Raw genomic sequence first — 19,921 nt, forward strand, 5'->3', positions numbered from 1 at the left:
ATTGTAAACATGAAACTGAAATGGTGGCTACTAATTTAGGAAACATTTACTTTGACTGATTTTTCATGAGAATATCGGATTCATAACTACTCATTAGACAGATGTATTCTCTTTTGCCCAAATAAGATCTGTACCACAGATGTTTGTGTGATCAACTGCATCATACTGTTTAAAATGGTTATATCAATTTGTTCAAAGTGAGAAATCATTTGGAATTTAGTGGATGTTGATAATTTATTTACCCAAAGAGATGATATGTCATAAATTTCATACTTCTCCTTAAGAATCCCAGAGAGTTTGATTAATAGGAGAGTTAAAGTTTGGAACCAGAAAGCGCATTCTTTTGTTCATCTTGTGCTCAGAGTTCATAAATTATTTTTTTCTCATATTTGGTAATCATTTGGCAATCATTTGAATAATATCTCAAGTGCAGCATTCCAACTGACCCCCCATTATTTGGGAGGTTAGAACGAAATTAAATGGGTCAGACTAAAAATTTTATTGATGTTGATTTCAAGAGCTTTAGACCTCATGAAATGGATTTAATGCTAATTTTAAGAGGGACTACTACAAGCTCTTTGCAGAATGTATTTTTAACAGTCATATGGTGGTTTTAACAACCTCGGTCAGAACAACATGGTAACACCCTGGTCCTGGATTAAATGGCTTGCTGAACATTAGGGGGAAAAACATTGAGGTGTATTTTCCCAGGGAATATTCATTTGCTGTGTGATAATTTAGATTAGCTACAAGATGGACTGTCCATACAATATGAATGGTCCTCTTGTGTGCTCTGCTTTAGTTTTAATATTGTTTGAGTCAATATAGGCTAGATTGCTTGCATTCTATAAGGGAGCCATAATGCTTCATGGTCTGAGTTGTCTGGATAATCGTAGTCAAAACACAAGTTCTGGGATGTGGAGAATTTTGCAGTTACTAGGGTTGCTACCACAAATGGCAAAAATCATACTGCATGGCAGTGTTTTTAGAACTTCAAAATTATTTTCAAGGATTAGGTTGACATTTTAAGTTGCTATATCAAAATGTGTTGGCATTGAAAGACATAACTGATCAAATCACGGTGGCTTCATAAATATAGATATTTCTTTGATAGCAACAATCATGCCAATGCCTTTTAATGGTTAACCATTTTTACATGTAAAGTTTTTTAAAAGAATACAGATTGCAATTGAGGCCATGCCGCTAACTTAGTTGTTCAAAGATATTAAAAATATTATTTTCAGTCAGCCTTAGTTTCTGAGGAAAAACAAAATCTTTAATTGAGAAATGTTGCTATTCTCTACTTACTGTATATTAAGTTGGCAAAGTAAATAATGGAAAATTATAGAGATATGTTTATTTGGGAAAATCGGGGAAAAAAAAAATTAAGTAATGCTTCATGTTTATAGCGGATGGTTTAGATGTTTTAGAATCCTTTGACATCAGCAAATGAGTTTTTCTATTTCATAGTTGTTTTACAAACCAAGTCATCAATTCAAATTTTTTGTAGGCATTTGAACATTTTGGATAATTAAATGTAAAATGGGTCATCACCAGGATAACATTTTTGAACATGCATTTATAAAAAATCTGGTTTATTTTGGATATCAATTCAAACTGAATCCCCATGAGCCATCGCTTTTACTGTGGCCAGAAGGGGGCATGAGTAGAGAAGAGAAGAGACGAGAAGACCTTGTTCAAACAGATGAAATAGATATATTAAATAAACACTGTCACATTACTATAACAGCTATTAATGTTTAATCAAAGAATTACAAACTTGTGGAATTTAAATGAAAGAAGGAATCATTTTGATCAAGCATTTGATTGAAGGGCTGTACCCCAGTCCAGAGTGTGTATGGGTGAGAGTATGCATGGAGTATGTGTGTTAGGCAGAGTGGTGGGGCTAAGGTTACGCTAACTGGCTGGTGAAGGTTTTTAAGGTAAGGTTTCCACCCTTTTTTCTGAATGGGAGACCTGTGTGTACATGCTGTAGGATTTCAGTTTGGATAGTACTGCACCTGTGTGTCACTAGAAGTGCTAGATAAGCACTCATACTTGAAAATTACACGCACAGCGAGGCGAAAAAGTATTTAGTAGGCCACCAATTGTGCAAGTTCTCCCACTTAAAAAGTTGAAAGAAGCCTGTAGTTTTTTTCAGAGGTACTCTTCAACTATGAGAGACAGAATGAGGGAAAAGGAAGGAAATCACACATTGTAGGATTTTTAATGAATTAATTGGTAAATTCCTCAGTAAAATTTATATTTAGTCACCTAAAAACAAGCAAGATTTCTGGCTCTCACAGACCTGTACTTCTTCTTTAAGAATCTCCTCTGTCCTCCACATGTTACCTGTATTGATAGCACCTGTTTGAAGTGCTAATCAATGTAAAAGGTACCTGTCCACAACCTCAAACAGTCACACTCCAAACTCCACTATGGCCAAGACCAAAGAGCTGTCAAAGGACACCAGAAGCAAAATTGTAGACCCGTACCAGAACGGGAAGACATAATCTGCAATAGTTAAGCAACTTGGGGTTAAGAAATCAATTGTGGGAGCAATTATTAAAAAATGGAAGACATACAAGACTACTGATAATCTTCCTCGATCTCATCTCACCCCTTGGGGTCAAAATGATCACAAGAACGGTGAGCAATAATCCCAGAACCATGTGGGGGGACCGAGTGAATGAGCTGCAGGGAGCTGGGACCAAAGCTCCCATCAGTAACACATTACGTCGCCAGGGACTCAAATCCTGCAGTGTCAGACGTGTCCCCCCTGCTTAAGCCAGCACATGTCCAGGCGCATCTGAAGTTTGCTAGTGAGTATGTGGATAATCCAGAAGAGGATTGGGAGAATATCCTATGGTCAGATGAAACCAAAATAGAAGTTTTTGGAAAAAACTCAATGTGTCGTGTTTGGAGGAGAAAGAATGCCGAGTTGCATCCAAATAACAACATACCTACTATGAGGTATGGAGGTGAAAACGCCATGCTTTGGGTGCTGTTTTTCTGCAAAGGGACCAGGACGACTGAGCCATGTAAAGGAAAGAGTGGATGGGGGCATGTATCGTGAGATTTTGAGTGAAAACCTCCCTCCATCAGCAAGAGGACTGAAGATGGAACATGGCTGGGTCTTTCAGCATGACACTGATCCCAAAAATACCACCCGGGCAACAAAGGAGTGGCTTTGTAAGAAGCATTTCTATGTCCTGGAGTGGCCTAGCCAGTCTCCAGATCTCAACCCCAAAGAAAATCTTTGGAGGGAGCTGAAAGTCCGTGTTGCCCAGCGACCGTCCCAAAACATCACTGCTCTAGAGGAGATCTGCATGGAGGTATGGGCCAAAATACCAGCAACAGTGTGTGAAAACCTTGTGAAGACTTACAGAAAACATTTGACCTTTGTCATTGCCAACAAAGGGTATATAAGTATTGAGATGAACTTTTATGATTGACCAAGTACTTATATTCCACCATGATTTGCAAATTAAATCTTTAAGAATAAGACTTGATTCTCTGGATTTTTTTTCTCATTCTGTCTCTCATAGTTGAGGTGTACCTATGATGAAAATTACAGCCTCTCATCTTTTTGAGACATTTAGTGTTTTAGAGTTGTGATCTCTCAACTTGTGAAATAGATGAAGTTAAACACTATGGGAATCATATATATTTTCTTTGAGTTGCAGTTTTATGTTGTTTCTATTACAAAGGTAGACATATTTACATACTCAAAAAAAAACCACCATGTCTGTCATTGTTTGCATTGTCATTGTTTGATCTCCAATAGGCCCTTCTCACTGCCTGACAATGTACAACTGATTGATTCATTACAGAGCATTCATCAAATGTCAAGAAACTAAAAAACAGTCTTCCCCTCAAAACAGAAACAAACCATCACTCTGTCATGTTATTCAATGCATTATGTGGAAAGAAAGGTGTATGCCTTAATATGACTACCACTGATTATTAACTAATAATTTCCTGCAAATGAATGTGAAAATACATACAGTAACTAATTTCAGTGTGTAATTTACACCGTTATTTTGGGAATATATAGCAGTATCTGAAGGAAAATTGGGCATCACCTTTATAGCTAGAGGTTCTTGGGAGCTCTTTGGTCAGAGTTGGAGAGCCCCGCTATGCGTGACTGGTGAGAGCACAGCTGTCAGGAGGTGTGGAAAGGCCTCTCTGCGGCACTCAGCTGTGAAAACATTTATCAAGACACCCTTCTTCCACACCCACACACAAACAAGGAACGATGTATTACTTTTATTTGCCGATGAACAAAGTAATAATATCACCGATATCAGTATCGCTAGACTCTAGATATTTGATAACACTCGGTTCGAAAAAGTCAACAGCGCATTAAGTTAATTATTTTTTTAAGTTGTCTACTGCCCAATGGTTAAAACGATTACTTCTTGTGTTGACAGTGGCATAGTTGTCAATAAATGGCAGAATAAAACATGATAAAAACATGATAAAACTATTAACTGACTTGAAAAGCTGATCATACTGATAACCAGTAGCTCTCTTGCTTATGTAAATGAGCAGTTGGGTCAAGAATCACATAAGGTTTTTGGTTTAATTCCGCTTACCTGATGCAGTTTTCTATAAATATACTTAAGCAAATGGTCTCAGCAGGAACATAACACTTGCGTTTGAACACTTTTTGTTCATATGTTTTGTGTCTTGTCAACATCATCCATTTAGAGCAGTGTTTCTGTTGAACCAAAATATGTTTCAGATTAAACATTGTTACAAGGAGATTTACTTTATTCATCAGTATTTCCATTTCTTGATTTTTGTCTTGCAAGGTGTACAATCATTCGAATTGTACACAATAAATAAATATGATAATGCAGTGCTGTCTTTTTTCTTCTCCTCCTTATCTGTATGTCAGTTATTATCCCAGGTCCAGTATATCAACTGAGGCTTTGTTTGAAGTCACACAGACAGGAATTTCTCTTTAAATAAGTGGACAGTTGAATTGCAACTAGTCATTATCTAATACTGCTGAGCACTATTGCATCAACAAGTTTGGACATATAGTTTTCTGGCTTAGCCATACACAAGAGTGTTTATGTTCCTTACCCTACAAAGCATGCCAGATGGGAGTGACACTTGTCAACACTTATTACACTGCGTGCCATTCATTCATGTGCATGGAGACTTTATTCCTTGTGGTTTTCTAAACTGACTATTTGTATCATTGCGCCGTGTCTTACTCATCAGTAAGCTGATTTACGATGCTTTAAAGTCCCAAGTAGATTTACTTGTGAATCCATTTTTATATGTTCACTCCAGGGCAACTTTTCAGATGAATGATATTGGCTTCTTTTACAGCACAAATCTTATGTTATTAATGTATTTTGTATTGGACATTTCGCTGTCACTACCAAGAATATCTGTTCATCCACATTTAATTTGTGTGATGGACTTGCAGATATTGTATTAGACATGAATTGTATAAGTAATTTATGGAAGGTCTGAATACAGAATTATACTCGCCTCTTGTCATATTATGTAAATTTTAAGTTTGCTGGAAACACATGACAGCATTTCATATCCCCTTCTAGTTTCTGAAATTACATTTGGTGTTTATTGGTTGTATGAGGCTGTTTTTAACTGACAGAACAATTCATAACAAAAGGTAGCTTCTAAAGGCAGCTGGTAATGCTTCATCCAGAGATATCAACACGAGTTATGAGATAGAGATAAATAATCTAATTCATATGAAGACAGGAATGAAAATCACTGAATATTTATTACATAAAATGTGTGATTTAAGACGTCAAAGCATCATGTGTAAACCTTTGAGGCGTTACATTTCAATTAATGTTTCATCACTTTCCTGTTGATCTGCATTGTTTCATTTTTAATTGCACTCCATGATATTAAGGTGTTGGTTGACTTTTATGGGCTTTATTACTTGTTGCTGAAAGCAGCAAGTAGATATAATATCAAGGATTGGCAGACAAAGAATGGAAATTATTTCATCACTTCATCGGATAGTTTACCGGGTTAGGGGTTTGTAATGTGAACTACTTGATGTACCTAAATGTGGTGACTTGACTCATTTTTCTCTTTTTTTTAGTTGCTTTTTTAGAGTACAACTTAATTTGAAAATCAAAAGCACAGTGGCATTATAACAAAATGACATTTTAAGAACTTTCTTATACATTTTGTTTGTTTATACATGAGTCCAGGTCACTTAACAGCATAAACACTGAATTTGTTATAGTTGTATTTTGCAGTTGCACTTGTGTAGTTGTAATGTAATAACCGTAACAGCATAGACAAAACAGCATTTCAGACAAAAAAGCCGCACCCTACTTTGTGATCTGTAGAAAAAGATAAGCTGTTGAGATACCTGATGCGGATTTTTGATGTTGTGTCACTCTGTGTTAGACTGCAGACACTTATGTGTCATTTCATACAGAATAATCTTCCAGCAGGTAATATTACCTGCTTTTTTGTTATGTGTGCCTAAAAATATCTTCCATGTCCTTTTCCGTACAATTGCCTAAACCCAGTTAACCTTTGACCTTCAATGTTCTCAGCTACCATCACATGAAGTGGAAAGTATATTTTGCTTTTCAAGATGCACGGTGTTGTCTTTCAAAAAATCTGAACCTGGCCTTGGTTGAGCGGTTTCCACCTGTGCTCTCAGGAATTTCAGTTTTTCTAAAATGCCTCACATTCTACCTCTTTTGTAACTTGATAGACTGTGACAATTGTTACTTCTTTCAAGTGTTTATGGTCAACATTTTTTGCACAATTGAGGACATCTGATAATTTCTTTTGCTGTGTTTATCCTCCCCCCGAGTTGAATACCTTTCCTCTTATGTTGTATTATTATAACAATGATCAGTTCCGCATTTGCAAACAGAAAGTGTTTGCAGCTTGGAAGCCAACTCGTTTCTCGACTCCGGAGTCTCTCTCTACAATGGCATTGTGTTAGCCCGAACTATTTTTGTGGCCTTTTACCTCAGCGTTTGTTGTTTTGTTAGTAGAGATTGTTTGACGCTGCATGAGGATCAGATTACAAAGGTTTTGTTTTTATCTCGCTCCCTAACATTGCAGGCCTGGGCTGACAATAGGTCAATGGAAAGGAAATGCTTTCATCTTGTCTGACTCTTTGACTCGGCCCTGCATTGTGTTTTTGGGCCAAGTTCATGCATCGTGATGGACTTCCCAGATCATCATTAGGTGCCAATATTGAATAAATTGCAGTATCATTACAATGTGTGGCTACAGATGTGTCAAATTTGTGTTGTATTTATTTGAAATACACATTGTAAACACACATGCAATGAGAGAGACGTACAAAAAACGAGATTTATGAAGGAAAACTAGCAGACATTTACTGGTTCATTAGTTCTATTAATTTTCTTTAAAACATATGACTACATATTGGGGAAACACAGGCATTTTAAAATGACAATTCAAATTCAGTTGTTCAAATTGAATTATCATGCTCCATCATTTACTGTGACGTGAAACTCTGGGTTAGAGGTAAAAGACAAACTGTGGATCCCCAAAGGATGGACATCCTCGTTTCTCAAAGAGACTAAAATAGCAATCGCAACTCCCTGAAACCCTCAGTTGGCCTCGTGGTCAACCACCTGCCCTTGTCAAGCCTAACAAACATTCATATAGAATATAGAAAAGAAAACATCCTTTCGCCAGTTGTTCCACTGCCAGTTTCCTGGGAAAAGGTGTACCCAGACTCTCGCAACTTTTCTAAGAACCTGAACCTCCCTTTTTGGCAACAACATGCAGCTGGTGAGTCATCTCAAAGAGCTAAGATTTTCTTACAGTATTATTTTGAGAAAACATTGGGTCTATAAAATAGACAATGTAAACAATAGCGATCCTCATTTGACATTTCCATGGATAAGTTTCTCTTTCACGTCTCCCAAGAGGCCAGTGAGCAAGTGAGTGTGTGTGTGTGTGTGTGTGTGTGTGTGTGTGTGTGTTTCAGGATGCTTCCTTAGACATTTTTAGTACAGTGAGACACATAAAGTTGCATGCCAGTTGCATGCCTAACTTAGCACAGTGATGCAAAACATTAAACAATGTTTTGTTGGTGCCCCTTTTTTGAAGGAAATCATTCTATAAACACAAAAAATTATTTTGAGATTTTTTTTCACGAGCATTGTGTTTATGCTCAGTAAAAGGCCATGAAAGACAGATCTTATATACATTCTTCTCATAATGTCCTGAAATGTGTTACTATTCGGCCATTCATACTGGCCATTGCATATTGTTGCCTTCTTAATATAATTGCCTAGTCATTTTTCAAGTTTTTCAGAAAACACAAATAACTAGGCCATATGTTGAATAAGGAGTTGATTTTGACAAAAAAAAAACAAAAACAAGACCAATAATGACTGAGGCAATTATTCTAAGAGTTTTGATGATAACCATTTACTTTGTAGCATAGAGAATCTAGAATGTCTTTCTCTCTCTGAGATGGCAGGATTACTGATGCTGTGGCCTCACAGCAGCATCTGCGTGGAGTTAGCATGTTCTCCTGTGCTAAGTGTGGGATTCCACCTTTCCCTTCTATAGTGCTCGGGCATCCATCGCCTTAAACAACAAAACACTAGGTGTCAGTGTCCTTCACCAGGGCTCTGGTGCAAATCAAGACTCACCCCCTTGATGCTGCACAGCGGCTGCAGTCCTAGGGTTGGAGTCTTAACCTCACAAACCCTGCATGGACCTGCGTCATGTTGAGTTTCTCAAATTCACCAATCAGGACTGTTTATGTTATGTTACTTTATGAGATGCTCCTGGTCCAATAAAAGAGGAATGATTCATGAAACAGGGTGGAGCAGTACCTCTCACGCACCTTTACTGGCACCTTTACTGATGGTTGTGCTCAAATCTGATAAACTTTTGTTTAGAAAAAATACACAATACATGTTTGTGACTCTTTAGACTAATCCTAAATGGAGAGAAGTATTGATTTAATGTGGAAAAGAATTCATCGCTTTTACATATGTCAGTGGATTTCATGAAATGCTGTGAGTGCCACATAATCTCTCTTAGATATCTGAACCAGATGACTTCAAGAAGAGAGGATCAGGTTCCAAGCAGTTTACATTCTTGTTGATGCAGACATACCACACACCATGATACATACTTGTTTTGCAAATTGAATATGTTGAAGATCAAAGAATTCCTGTCTGCTTCGTAAGCAGAGGCTGGTGGCTGTTGAATAAAAGTCATGTCCTGGCTGTCTTTAGATGTGACTTTATCTTAGCATTACTTCTCTATAACTGTGTATTAACTATTTTAAGGCAAAATGTTTTTTTTTCCTCAATGTCTATTTTGGATCAAGCTATTACCAAGTCACTAAGTTAAAATGCAAGTCTTTCTGTCTATCAGCTCGTGTTACTTAATTTGTTAAAATGGCTGAGACAGTTGGACAAGTGGCATTCCTGTATTGTATCTACACTGGGATCTACTGTGAAACCCAAACATACATATTTAGTTGTCATCAAGACTGACAAGTATATGTTGCCCATAGAAATACAATAACTTTTAGATAAGTTAAACCACCATGCACTATTTTTGACTTTTCTTCCATTTTATCGAATGCTAAACCATATTTGACCCATCACAGATGGATCTTCACTAAACTTAAAGAGGTTTAACCTACTCTAGGTCAAATTACAAAAGTAATTCTGCCTTTGAGACAGAAACTGTAGAAGACTATGGTCTTTGATATATCAGATAAACTGGCATCACAGAAAAAATATTTTTGAACCCCATTTGGTACTTGCAAAATGGTTGCTGTTCAGTGGCAAAGAGTGCTATTATTCTATTGGTTCAACATTGGTTCAACATCTACCCATTGCAAATAACTCAATAAGCTTATGAGTCATTCTTTGTTTATAAAAAAAATCCAGGACGTTCCAATTGAATTGAATTCAAGAGTGTGTATGTGTGTGTGTATATACACACACACACACAGCCATCAAATGTTGATTTCTCACACGAATCTTCTTAACTGCAACAAACATGAAATGCAAGTAAACTCATATGTACACCTATGGGCCTCTGCATTCACCAGCCAAAAGGAATTGCATACTAGGTGCAGAATCTTAGTTTTTTTTTACCATTAACAAAAACAAAAAAATCCAATAATTCCTAAATATATAACACTAAAAATCAGCGGCCAAAACATACAGCACAGTATACAGTACTGCAGGCATTCAGACAAAGAGTCAATCAGTATAAATCTTTGTACAAGTAGACAACGGAAGTCGCATTTTCTAATATGCATAGCATATTCAAATGCTAGGTTTTGTCACATTTACCACAGGATCTACAATGGTATGCCAAGGACCACTTAAATTGATGATAACAACATTAATTTCCACAAATGTAATAAATAAAATAGAATATTTGTACAGATTATATATTAAATTGAGGTAATTGATTTAAGTAAATACCATTCATTAACTAATAATACATTTTGTTAATGTGATTGACTGATTGACTGTGGGTTCTTTTGCTTTGTAGCTCTTACTAAGAACTAATGAAAGGTCTCAAAGTAGCTTAGCTAAGCTAAAGTAACAGTGGTGTGGACTTCATTCAGGTTTAGGAAACATTCAGCAACAGCACATAGATGGAGGCTGAATCACCTACAGAATAGTTTGTCTGGCCATATGTGTATCCATGTGATCATAGAAGAACCATTACAAGTCTCTGCTTGTGTAAAATCACAATATGAGCCAGCATACATATCCAATGAAATTTGCACCGATACAAGCGCTTCACGAATGCACACATCATACTTTCTATAAACACTCAGACACATTTCAGGCAATCTCACAACAGACCTGAGACATTGTGCTGATGTCATGTCCAGCTGAGAGTGGAGAGACTGGATCTCAAAAGCAGAGTATGTGGCTTGGAAATAAATATCTTTTAACTCGGCTGTCAGATCATATTGGGCTCTGCTGAGCATGCCAACATCACTGAGAGCTTGGCTGCCCTCCATGCTGGTGTTGGGTTCTCCCTCCCTTCCGTCTTAGACACGCACATAGACACAAACATGCTTAAACCACCACTCACTAAGAAACAAACACAGACAAATCTGCACACATTTAGACCACCAGGGAGATCTGTTTATTGAGACCAGCAGTGACCACATGAGAAACAGACATCACTTTTATTTCAATTAAAGCACAAAAAATTTAGAGTCGTTTACTGAAAGCCAGATAGAGTTCTGTCACAGCTGAATAAGGATTACAATGTCATGCCATGATCACAGAGCTTGTAAACAAACACAAAAATACTCATGGTTTTGGTCTGTAGCTCTATGCTTGATGCTTCCTTTTCAAACTGTTGTGAATCAATCTTGCCCAGTGTTTTTTTCTTTTTGTTTTGCTTTGTTTTACTTAACAGAAAGGATGAGCTGAATTAAAAAAAAAAACACCCCTGGGAACAAGGGAATAGCATGGTCATTAGGTCCACAGTTATTTCAATTTGAAATGGGAAAGATGGCCTTTGGCCACTGTTTGACTCTAAACTAAGAAGGTGTAAATATAGGCATCTGCTTATAAACTTGCAGTGGTTTCGTGCAAAGGGCTCACCTAGAGGGAGTTCCTCTTTCCATTTGCACGATGGGGCCTTTGTTGTCTAAACTCAGTTTTCCTTGTCATCATTCCACTCATTTGACAATAACCCAAACAGGTCCTGTAGACCTTGTAAGCAAGATATTATCTATGCTACTATTGAAAGTGGATCCTATCACCAATATTTTTTCTCTCTCTTTTTATTTTTTCTTGTGAAATATGAAACCTGAAAACCTGAAGGCACGCAAAACAAGTTAAGCATGGTTTCAGTGCATGCTAACCGATTGCTGACAGGTTTTATATTATCTTTCAATCTTCCCCTTAGAATCTTTTCTTCTCTTCTGATTCATTTCACTTGTGCGTTACAAATGAACAAGGAAGCTGTTTGAACAAATACTTAAAAATTCAAAGATCTTAAACAAATAGAAGATGTGAGATTATACATTTGAGACTGTTTCCTGTATAATTTCCATGTTTCCACAAGTCACCTGCATGCTGATTTATGGAGTTGGCCCTAAATGTTTGGTCAGAGAGCAGCGGAGCATGGCTTACTAAAGCAGCTGTTGAAGCTGATAAAGCCTGCACATTACTGGTAAAAATCGTTATAGCATGCTGAATGATCTTTAAAAATAAAACGCTGTCTTGTTAAAACACAACGGTGCTACGCCAGCGTTAGGAGATTGTCAGACAATCTCAATTATTGTGATTTATTTAATGGAAAAAGACTTTGCCAGAGGCTCAATAATCTTTGTCTCATAAAAAAAAAAAAAAAAAAATCTATAATTTAATGAAGTTTTAGGCAGCTGTTTTTCAAATATCCCATTTTCCCCTTACTGAAGTGGTACTGAAGTTTAAAGGGAAAATTAGAATGGCAAATTGTTGAAATGTTTCAGAATTCTGACAGCGCTTCACATGGCATAACATACAAATCAGGAAGGAAAAAAAGAAACAACCAAATAGCTCCACTAGTCTTTCCAGTCTACTACCACAACATAAGCAAATTGATCCAAAAGGCACATTTTCATAACATAGTCTTTGTTTTTCTGCAAGGAGGAAACTCAAGGCCAAGAATTATTCTTAAATTGCAACCACAACCTTATGTTGGGTATTTCATATTAATTTAGTGCTGTATTTTGTATGATGCAATGAACAGGGAAATGGACAGAGAGAAAGAAGAATAATGCCTCTACCTGTTGAACCTGGGATGGATGCGAAGTTATGTGTTTCATTGTAGTTATCTATATTTAATTGTTGTGTAAAGTGCAACATTATGGCAGAACATTGGATGGATTATTGGACTTGAAATTAGATTTTTACATCTTGATATTTGCAGGGATTTTTTAAGATATTGCACATTGGAAGAAAAGGGAAAAACTCATTTAATTGCCTTCATATCACATTCATATCAGATTTATGTATTAATGTGAATGAGGCAATATAACATGGCTCATCCATCACTATTAATAAGCCATTTTACAGACATTTCCTCTCCAGAAATTAAGACATAACATCAATCATTATGACAAACAACAAATTATCAGTACAAAGGCAGTAGAAAATAATATTTAAAAATCTTTCTTTAATGAATTATTCTCAGTTACTGAAACCAATGTTTGCTGTTTGCCTTACATTGCTATTCAGGATAATGATTAAGAGAACAAGAGAGATGATAGAGGCCTCAGCAGCTGATGGTGAGGATAACAACTTTAATATCATTCCAGTCTGTTGCTATCAGCTATCCTTGATATAAATGCCTAGTTAAACTATCTATTTGTGAGTTACAAGAATGCATACCATACTTTGAGACTGCTTGAGACATTTGTCTTACCTGTCACTCTAACATGCAATGGTGTTCAAAGTTTCTTTGCTCTGCCACTTGTCAGTAACAGTTTACAAACCTACTTGATACATGCCAACTTTAAACACAAACCCCCCACCCAGTACCCAGTACAAGGAATAGAATAAATACAGACCAAAAGTGTCATTACTAAGACTGTTATTAAGCAATACCCCCAGGAATTGTTCTCCCATTTGCAAATCAAACTACATTCCTATTCTACACAATAATTGCGGTGCCTTGTTGGCACTGTTTATGGCAAACCCTCTGGTTTTGTCTTAACATGCTAGAGTTCAGTGGCACATACAAATTGTTAAAGGGAAGTCCAGCATGCTATGTATGCCTACAAAACCTCATCCTGCAGGGTTTCCTCACCGTCTTGACTCTAACTGCTGGATGAAAATATCAAAGTGTTTAAGTTGGAAGCATTTCATTGAGCTTAGAACTTATTTTATTAAAATAAGTAAAAAAAAAATTTCTACTGTGGCTCTCGCTAAGCTGCATGTCTATTACTCTCCAGTTACAAGTGTGTTCTTTTGTGCTATTTAAATAGAAATACCATTGATAGATTTAAACATGATATTGAAGAAGAAATGCCATTATTGTCACATACAGTTATACATAGAGATTCAAGATTAAAAATGTTTATCGTCACATGTACAGTGTAGAAATGTCTTTCCCTGTACAGTGAAATTTCTACTTTGCTCTTTGCAGTGCATTTGGATATAATTACAGTGAACCCCGAACTGCTCCCCTGGCACTGATCGACAGCAGCTTACTGCTCATGGTTCATCCATGATGGGTTAATTGCAGAGAACAAAATTCCCCACGGGGATTAATAAAGGATAAATTAAAGCATTTTAAAAATTTGAAAATTATATGTGGTGAGAGGAAGATTGAAACATCATTATGAATATGATTATAGATATGAATATGAACAGTGCAATAGAACAGTAGCAGTGCAATAAGACTTTTGAGTGCAGCTTGATGTGAAACACTCAATGTGCAGGTGCAAGGATGAGTCCCATTTAAGTGGCCATTAGACTTTAGACTGCAAGAATGAGTGTCAGCTGTTAAAGAGTCTGAGCATAACATCAATGAAATTTGAGTTCTGCATTTAGCTCCTCATGGATGCAAAAGGCAGCTAAGGGTTCATTGACTTGTTCAACAATAGTTCTACAGGCTAGGAGGAACCCGGAAGCAAACCAGGAATCCAGAAATGATCGGTTCCGAGAATGATCGCTTTACCTTCCGTGCCACACCAACCAAAGCTTTAAAAAACAAAAAAAGTTGATATAAAGTTTAACTTTTTTTCTTGCAATTCTTTTGAAAGGAAGGCATTAATAAATATATGACTTTGTCCTTTTTGTCCTTTTTATAAATTTATTTCTTTATATTATCCTAATCCCCTCCCTTAACATCTGTTTGACAGTATGATTGCATTAGCACTGATGTGATGAGACCAAAATAGAAACCCAGCATCAAATTTGGGCATGTTTTCAATTCTTGATACACTTCTCTTTCCAGTCAAGACAAATTACGATTATTTTTTTCCACTGCCCCTTTTCCATAGTTGAATATGTAGGCCAATACACAAATTCCCTGAAGGAATTTACAGTATTTCATTTAAACAGTGAGCGCTTGTGAAAAAAAAAAAGATGTGTCCATAAGATGGAGAGATTTAACAAGAATAAGCTTGCAGGCTGAAACACTTATGATGACACTGCTGACTGATGATGGGCAAGGATTGACATGTTTGTGTAAAATTACAATGCCAGAGGTACATACTGAGACATTGTCTATGAGGCTTCAAAACAGAGCTGCCAGATTACTATAATTAGTGGTCTATAAAGTATTTTCAACAAGTCCTGTGTAATTTATAGAGACAATACACTCATGGCTACCAAAAATAGCACAAAGAACTGTCTGGAATCAACATTAACTACTATTTTTATTTTCTACCTTTGAAATAGACTTGAACGTTCTTCCTTTAGGTGACAATAATCATCTGAGAAATATCCTGACCTCTTAACCTGACCTCTTAATGCTCTTTCTATAACCACACAAATTATAGAAAAAGATTTCCCTACACAAACAAAGGATGGAACTTGTTTTTGATATCACATGTTTGTTTTACCATCCGTTGCATGGGTTACTTTTTTTTTCTGCTCACACTGACCTTTTAAAACATTGTCATGCAGTTACTTTGTGTAAAACAAAGTCCTGGCTGGTGTACTTAATGTATAATTACAAATTATTCCAGTCTATCTTGTCATGAATGTATAGTGGTATAGTAATCATCAAACAGAATCAAAATCAGAATACTTTATTGATGCCCAATGGGAAAATGGGTTCTGCTCATAGGGCACAGATGTTGTAGAGTAGAAATATTCTCTATTCTACAAAGATGACAGTTTATGACATAAGTACACACACTTTCTGAAATGTTGAACTCTATCAAGACAGAAAAACTTTTATGGGCATTTTACATCTCAACTCCTCCACATTTAGGTTTCCATCCATGAAACGTTGCAAGATTTTAACATTTTGAATCATGTGTATCCCTGGAGGTCATGTTGCATTATGCTGAAGAGCCTCATTTTTTCTGTAATATTATAAATTAGTGAATCTCACAAAGTGAAAACAGATGAAGAAACTGTGGGTTCAAATAATTTTCAGCTTTATGCCTTGAAATAATGTATTTTTTAACCACACAGACAGACAGATGTGCATGAACAAACAATTGTAGTGAGTCAAAAGTGTGCTAATAAACTATTTGTTGGTTTATATTTTCAATATATAGAGTAACAAGAGATCATATCGTCAGTAAATCATGCTAGTTTTCAAAACACAAAACAATATATTTTTTATCATCCTGTAAAGAATAAAATCACTTTATTTACCTTAAATTATTATAATAATTTTAACTTTTTAATTCCTCCACACAAGGTGCCTAATTATATACAGGACTGTCTCAGAAAATTAGAATATTGTGATAAAGTTCTTTATCTCCTGTAATGCAATTACAAAAACAAAAATGTCATACATTCTGGATTCATTACAAATCAACTGAAATATTGCAAGCCTATTATCATTTTAATATTGCTGATTATGGCTTACATCTTAAGAAAACTCAAAAGTCCTATCTCAAAATATTAGAATATCATGAAAAAGTAATTTTTGTTTTTTTAATTGCATTACAGAAGATAGAGAACTTTATCACAATATTCTAATTTTCTGAGACAGTCCTGTATTTTTTCAATCAAAGATCTTTGACAACATGTAAGTTTCATTTGTGGATGGAGGTCAACAGCTACACGACCAGCTGTCACTTAAGGGATTTTGATGTTTATTGTTGAAGAATAATGACTAATGAATGGTGGTTATGCCGTCATAGAAGGACTAAATGCATAAATGGTATTTAGTTTTTGTCACCGTGTGTGGTTCGGTTGCAAGAATCCGTACATGACATGCAACCTTTCACAATAATGACTATGCCTTAATTGGGAATTACACACACAACACAAACAGAGCATTAGCTGAAATTCAAAACATTCACACTAATGTAAACATGCAAAAACATTTTCAAAAGTATGGTGTGCATAAACAATGTCTCAGCTCTCCTGCTTGGCATTGAGACAAGATATCAGCATCAGCATTCTGCTTCCAAGTGGATGTTGAGTGTTAAAATCAATTAAACTACTGTCTTTGGCCTGATAATTTACTCGATATGAGACTTCCCGTTATGCAAGGAGTATTGATTTCAATGTGACTCGAATGAACCAAAGGCATTTTGCTGGAGGAGGATGTAGCTAGTGGCACAAGACATGGTGTTATTTGATGAAGATATGGTAGTTTTAAGAATTTTTGGGTAACTTTTTCCGTCTTTCAGAATAAATAACACGTTCCTTACATTGAATTATATCACGGATGACTGTTTTAATTCCAAATTCTATCCGAAGAATAGAAATAATCACTGTATGTCAAGGGCCATGAAGACCATACCTTGATCCTGTGTTGTTGAGGCATGAATACATAGTTTACTTATTTAATCTAAATAGACTGGATGTAGAAAGCATCAACCTGTGTGCTCTTTTTATGCTATTGTATCTAATTACAAGAACCGTACAGGGCAGAAGCAGGTTTATTCATTTTTGCCACTGAATACAGTGACGACATGTAACTGGATTTTCACCTGAAGGTATATTACCTTGGACGGACACACACACACACACACACAATCGCATTCCTAAGGTGGGAACTTGGCAGCAAATAGTTAGCGTGTTTCCTACCCTGTAAAAGCTTAGGGTTCACGGAAACTCCTCCCTCCTGGGTTGGCCCAGAGGTAAGCTATAAACATCTGCTCACACCGGCTGTAGGTAAGAGAGGCGCGTTTCTTTGCAGGTGTGGCTACAAACCTTCCCTGACAACGACTGAGGGGCTTCGTCTTGACGCACGGAGGCACGCACCAACAAGATAATTGATCATAAAGAGAGAAAGAAAAAAAGATTTAGGTTTGTGTCTGTGTGAGGAAACCACTATAACAACAATAAACGTTTTTCAGATGTCCGCTAAGGCGGAGGAGGGTGTGCGCACGGTGTCTGCGGAGGAAGAGCTGGGGTCGGATGGAGACTGCGTGGCGCACAGTCCCCCACCTGTCACTTCCTGTTCCACGGATAATTCAAAGCCGTACACGAGGAGACCCAAACCCCCGTTTTCATACATCGCTCTCATCGCCATGGCAATCCGAGACTCCCCCTTTGGACGCCTGACGTTGGCTGAAATAAACGACTACCTTGTCAACAAGTTTCCGTTCTTCAGGGGGAGTTACACCGGCTGGAGGAACTCGGTGAGACACAACTTGTCCTTGAACGACTGCTTTCTCAAAGTGCTCCGGGACCCGGCCAGACCTTGGGGGAAAGACAATTTCTGGATGCTCAACCCCGAGAGCGAGTACACCTTTGCGGACGGTGTGTTCCGGCGCAGGAGAAGGCGCATTATCAAAAATTTGAGGGGTGAACAGGAGGCGGTGACGCGCTGCGCCTCGCCGGGTGCAGCCGCCGCAGCTGCCGCCGCCACCGGCCGCCATTCTGGCTCCAAGTTCACCAGTTCGTTCGCAATAGACAGCATCCTCAGCAAACCCGTCAAGGTGGAGGCGAGCAGAGGTTTCTCCCTTTTCCCCGTCTATAAACAGCCGCACTTTACAGAACTAGTCATGCCTTATTCGCTTACACTTGCCTCATTCCAGTGCGCGTCGTCGCCCCACGACGCGGCCTCTGCGCATGTGCCGGACGACCGCGGCGCTGGGCATCTCTCTCAAAGTGCACTTTTTACATTGAATTTGGGACTTTCTAATTTCGGGTGACTCCGAAATATCGCTGACCAGCGTTGATAAAGAAAAAAAAGGTTTATTTTTCCTTTTGGATCTGGACCCAATATAGTCATTATTTTACCTATCCCGCCCCATCCTCCTGTTTTTTTTTTTCAAATGTTTCAGAATTTTTACTGTGTTTGTGTTCCCTCCAGAATTCTTAACACTTAAATGATTAATACAAAGTTGTCAATGGAAGTGAGTCAAATTGCTGTGAGACATCAACCGGTGCCAACAAAGTCCATCCAATATTTGACTCCATGTGGTAAAAATCAGACTGGTCTATATGTTGCTTTTAAGAATCTTTAATAATGTCAGAAAATCAGAATGTTTAGGTTTGATTTTATGACTGTATCAGGTCTGCAATAAAGATGATTATTTTGCCACATGCAACTACTCCTGCTGCTACATCTACTACTGCTAAGCACACTGACAGTGATGATGAAAATAATGATGATATTATTATTATTATTATTATTATTATAAATAATGGCAATACATCAAATACTACTACTGCTAATAATAATATCATTTAAAATAGTAAATAATATCTTTAAAAACTACTATAGTCTCCTTGTTGGAACAATAAATTAAGTAATGACGCTGCACTATTTATAGTAATTTTTGTGAATGTAATTTGTCTGCCCCCTTGTCTAATGTTTGCTTATATTGTTTACTTGTTGAATTGTTTTTTTTTTCTTTTTTTCGGTGTTCTCTGTATTTTGTAGCATTTATTTCTCTTTAAGTTTTCAAGTTCTGTATCTTACTATAGGAGGGCCACGTGACAAACCTGGCTGGATTTTATTGGCACCTCCAGCACATCTCTTCTATGTCGGTTTTGTTACACTTCAATTTGTTTAATAAAAATAGAGAAAAGCAAAACAAAAAAGGCTCCATGAGTTTTGTATTCTATTTTTTTCCTCGCATTTTATGTGCAAATAATGATAATGATAATAAAAGAAATAATATAATTGACACTTTATTGATATTATCATAAATTATATTGTTATCATTATTATCATTATTATAAATAATGATGGCAACAACATCGATAATGATAATTATGCCAGTGCTACTACTATTATTAATACTTATAATTATACTTCTGCCACATCAATG

At 36.8% G+C, this 19,921-nt stretch overlaps 1 protein-coding gene across 1 annotated transcript; it reads left to right on the forward strand.

The window, feature by feature from the left end:
• Positions 1-17,828: 17,828 nt before the first annotated feature.
• On the forward strand, positions 17,829-19,784 carry foxq1a (forkhead box Q1a). Its single transcript, XM_086172818.1, has one exon. It carries the CDS (start codon positions 17,996-17,998, stop codon positions 18,794-18,796), a length of 801 nt encoding a protein of 266 aa, XP_086028944.1. The 5' UTR covers positions 17,829-17,995; the 3' UTR covers positions 18,797-19,784.
• Positions 19,785-19,921: the final 137 nt, after the last annotated feature.

Source organism: Fistularia commersonii, chromosome 25 (assembly GCF_037954325.1).
Source record: "Fistularia commersonii isolate RoL2024-O1a breed Wild chromosome 25, RoL_Fcom_v1.0, whole genome shotgun sequence".
NCBI lineage: Eukaryota > Metazoa > Chordata > Actinopteri > Syngnathiformes > Fistulariidae > Fistularia > Fistularia commersonii.

Excerpts from the sequence above, each read along its gene's own strand:
- foxq1a (XM_086172818.1), top strand. The coding sequence starts at position 17,996 with ATGTCCGCTAAGGCGGAGGAGGGTGTGCGCACGGTGTCTGCGGAGGAA.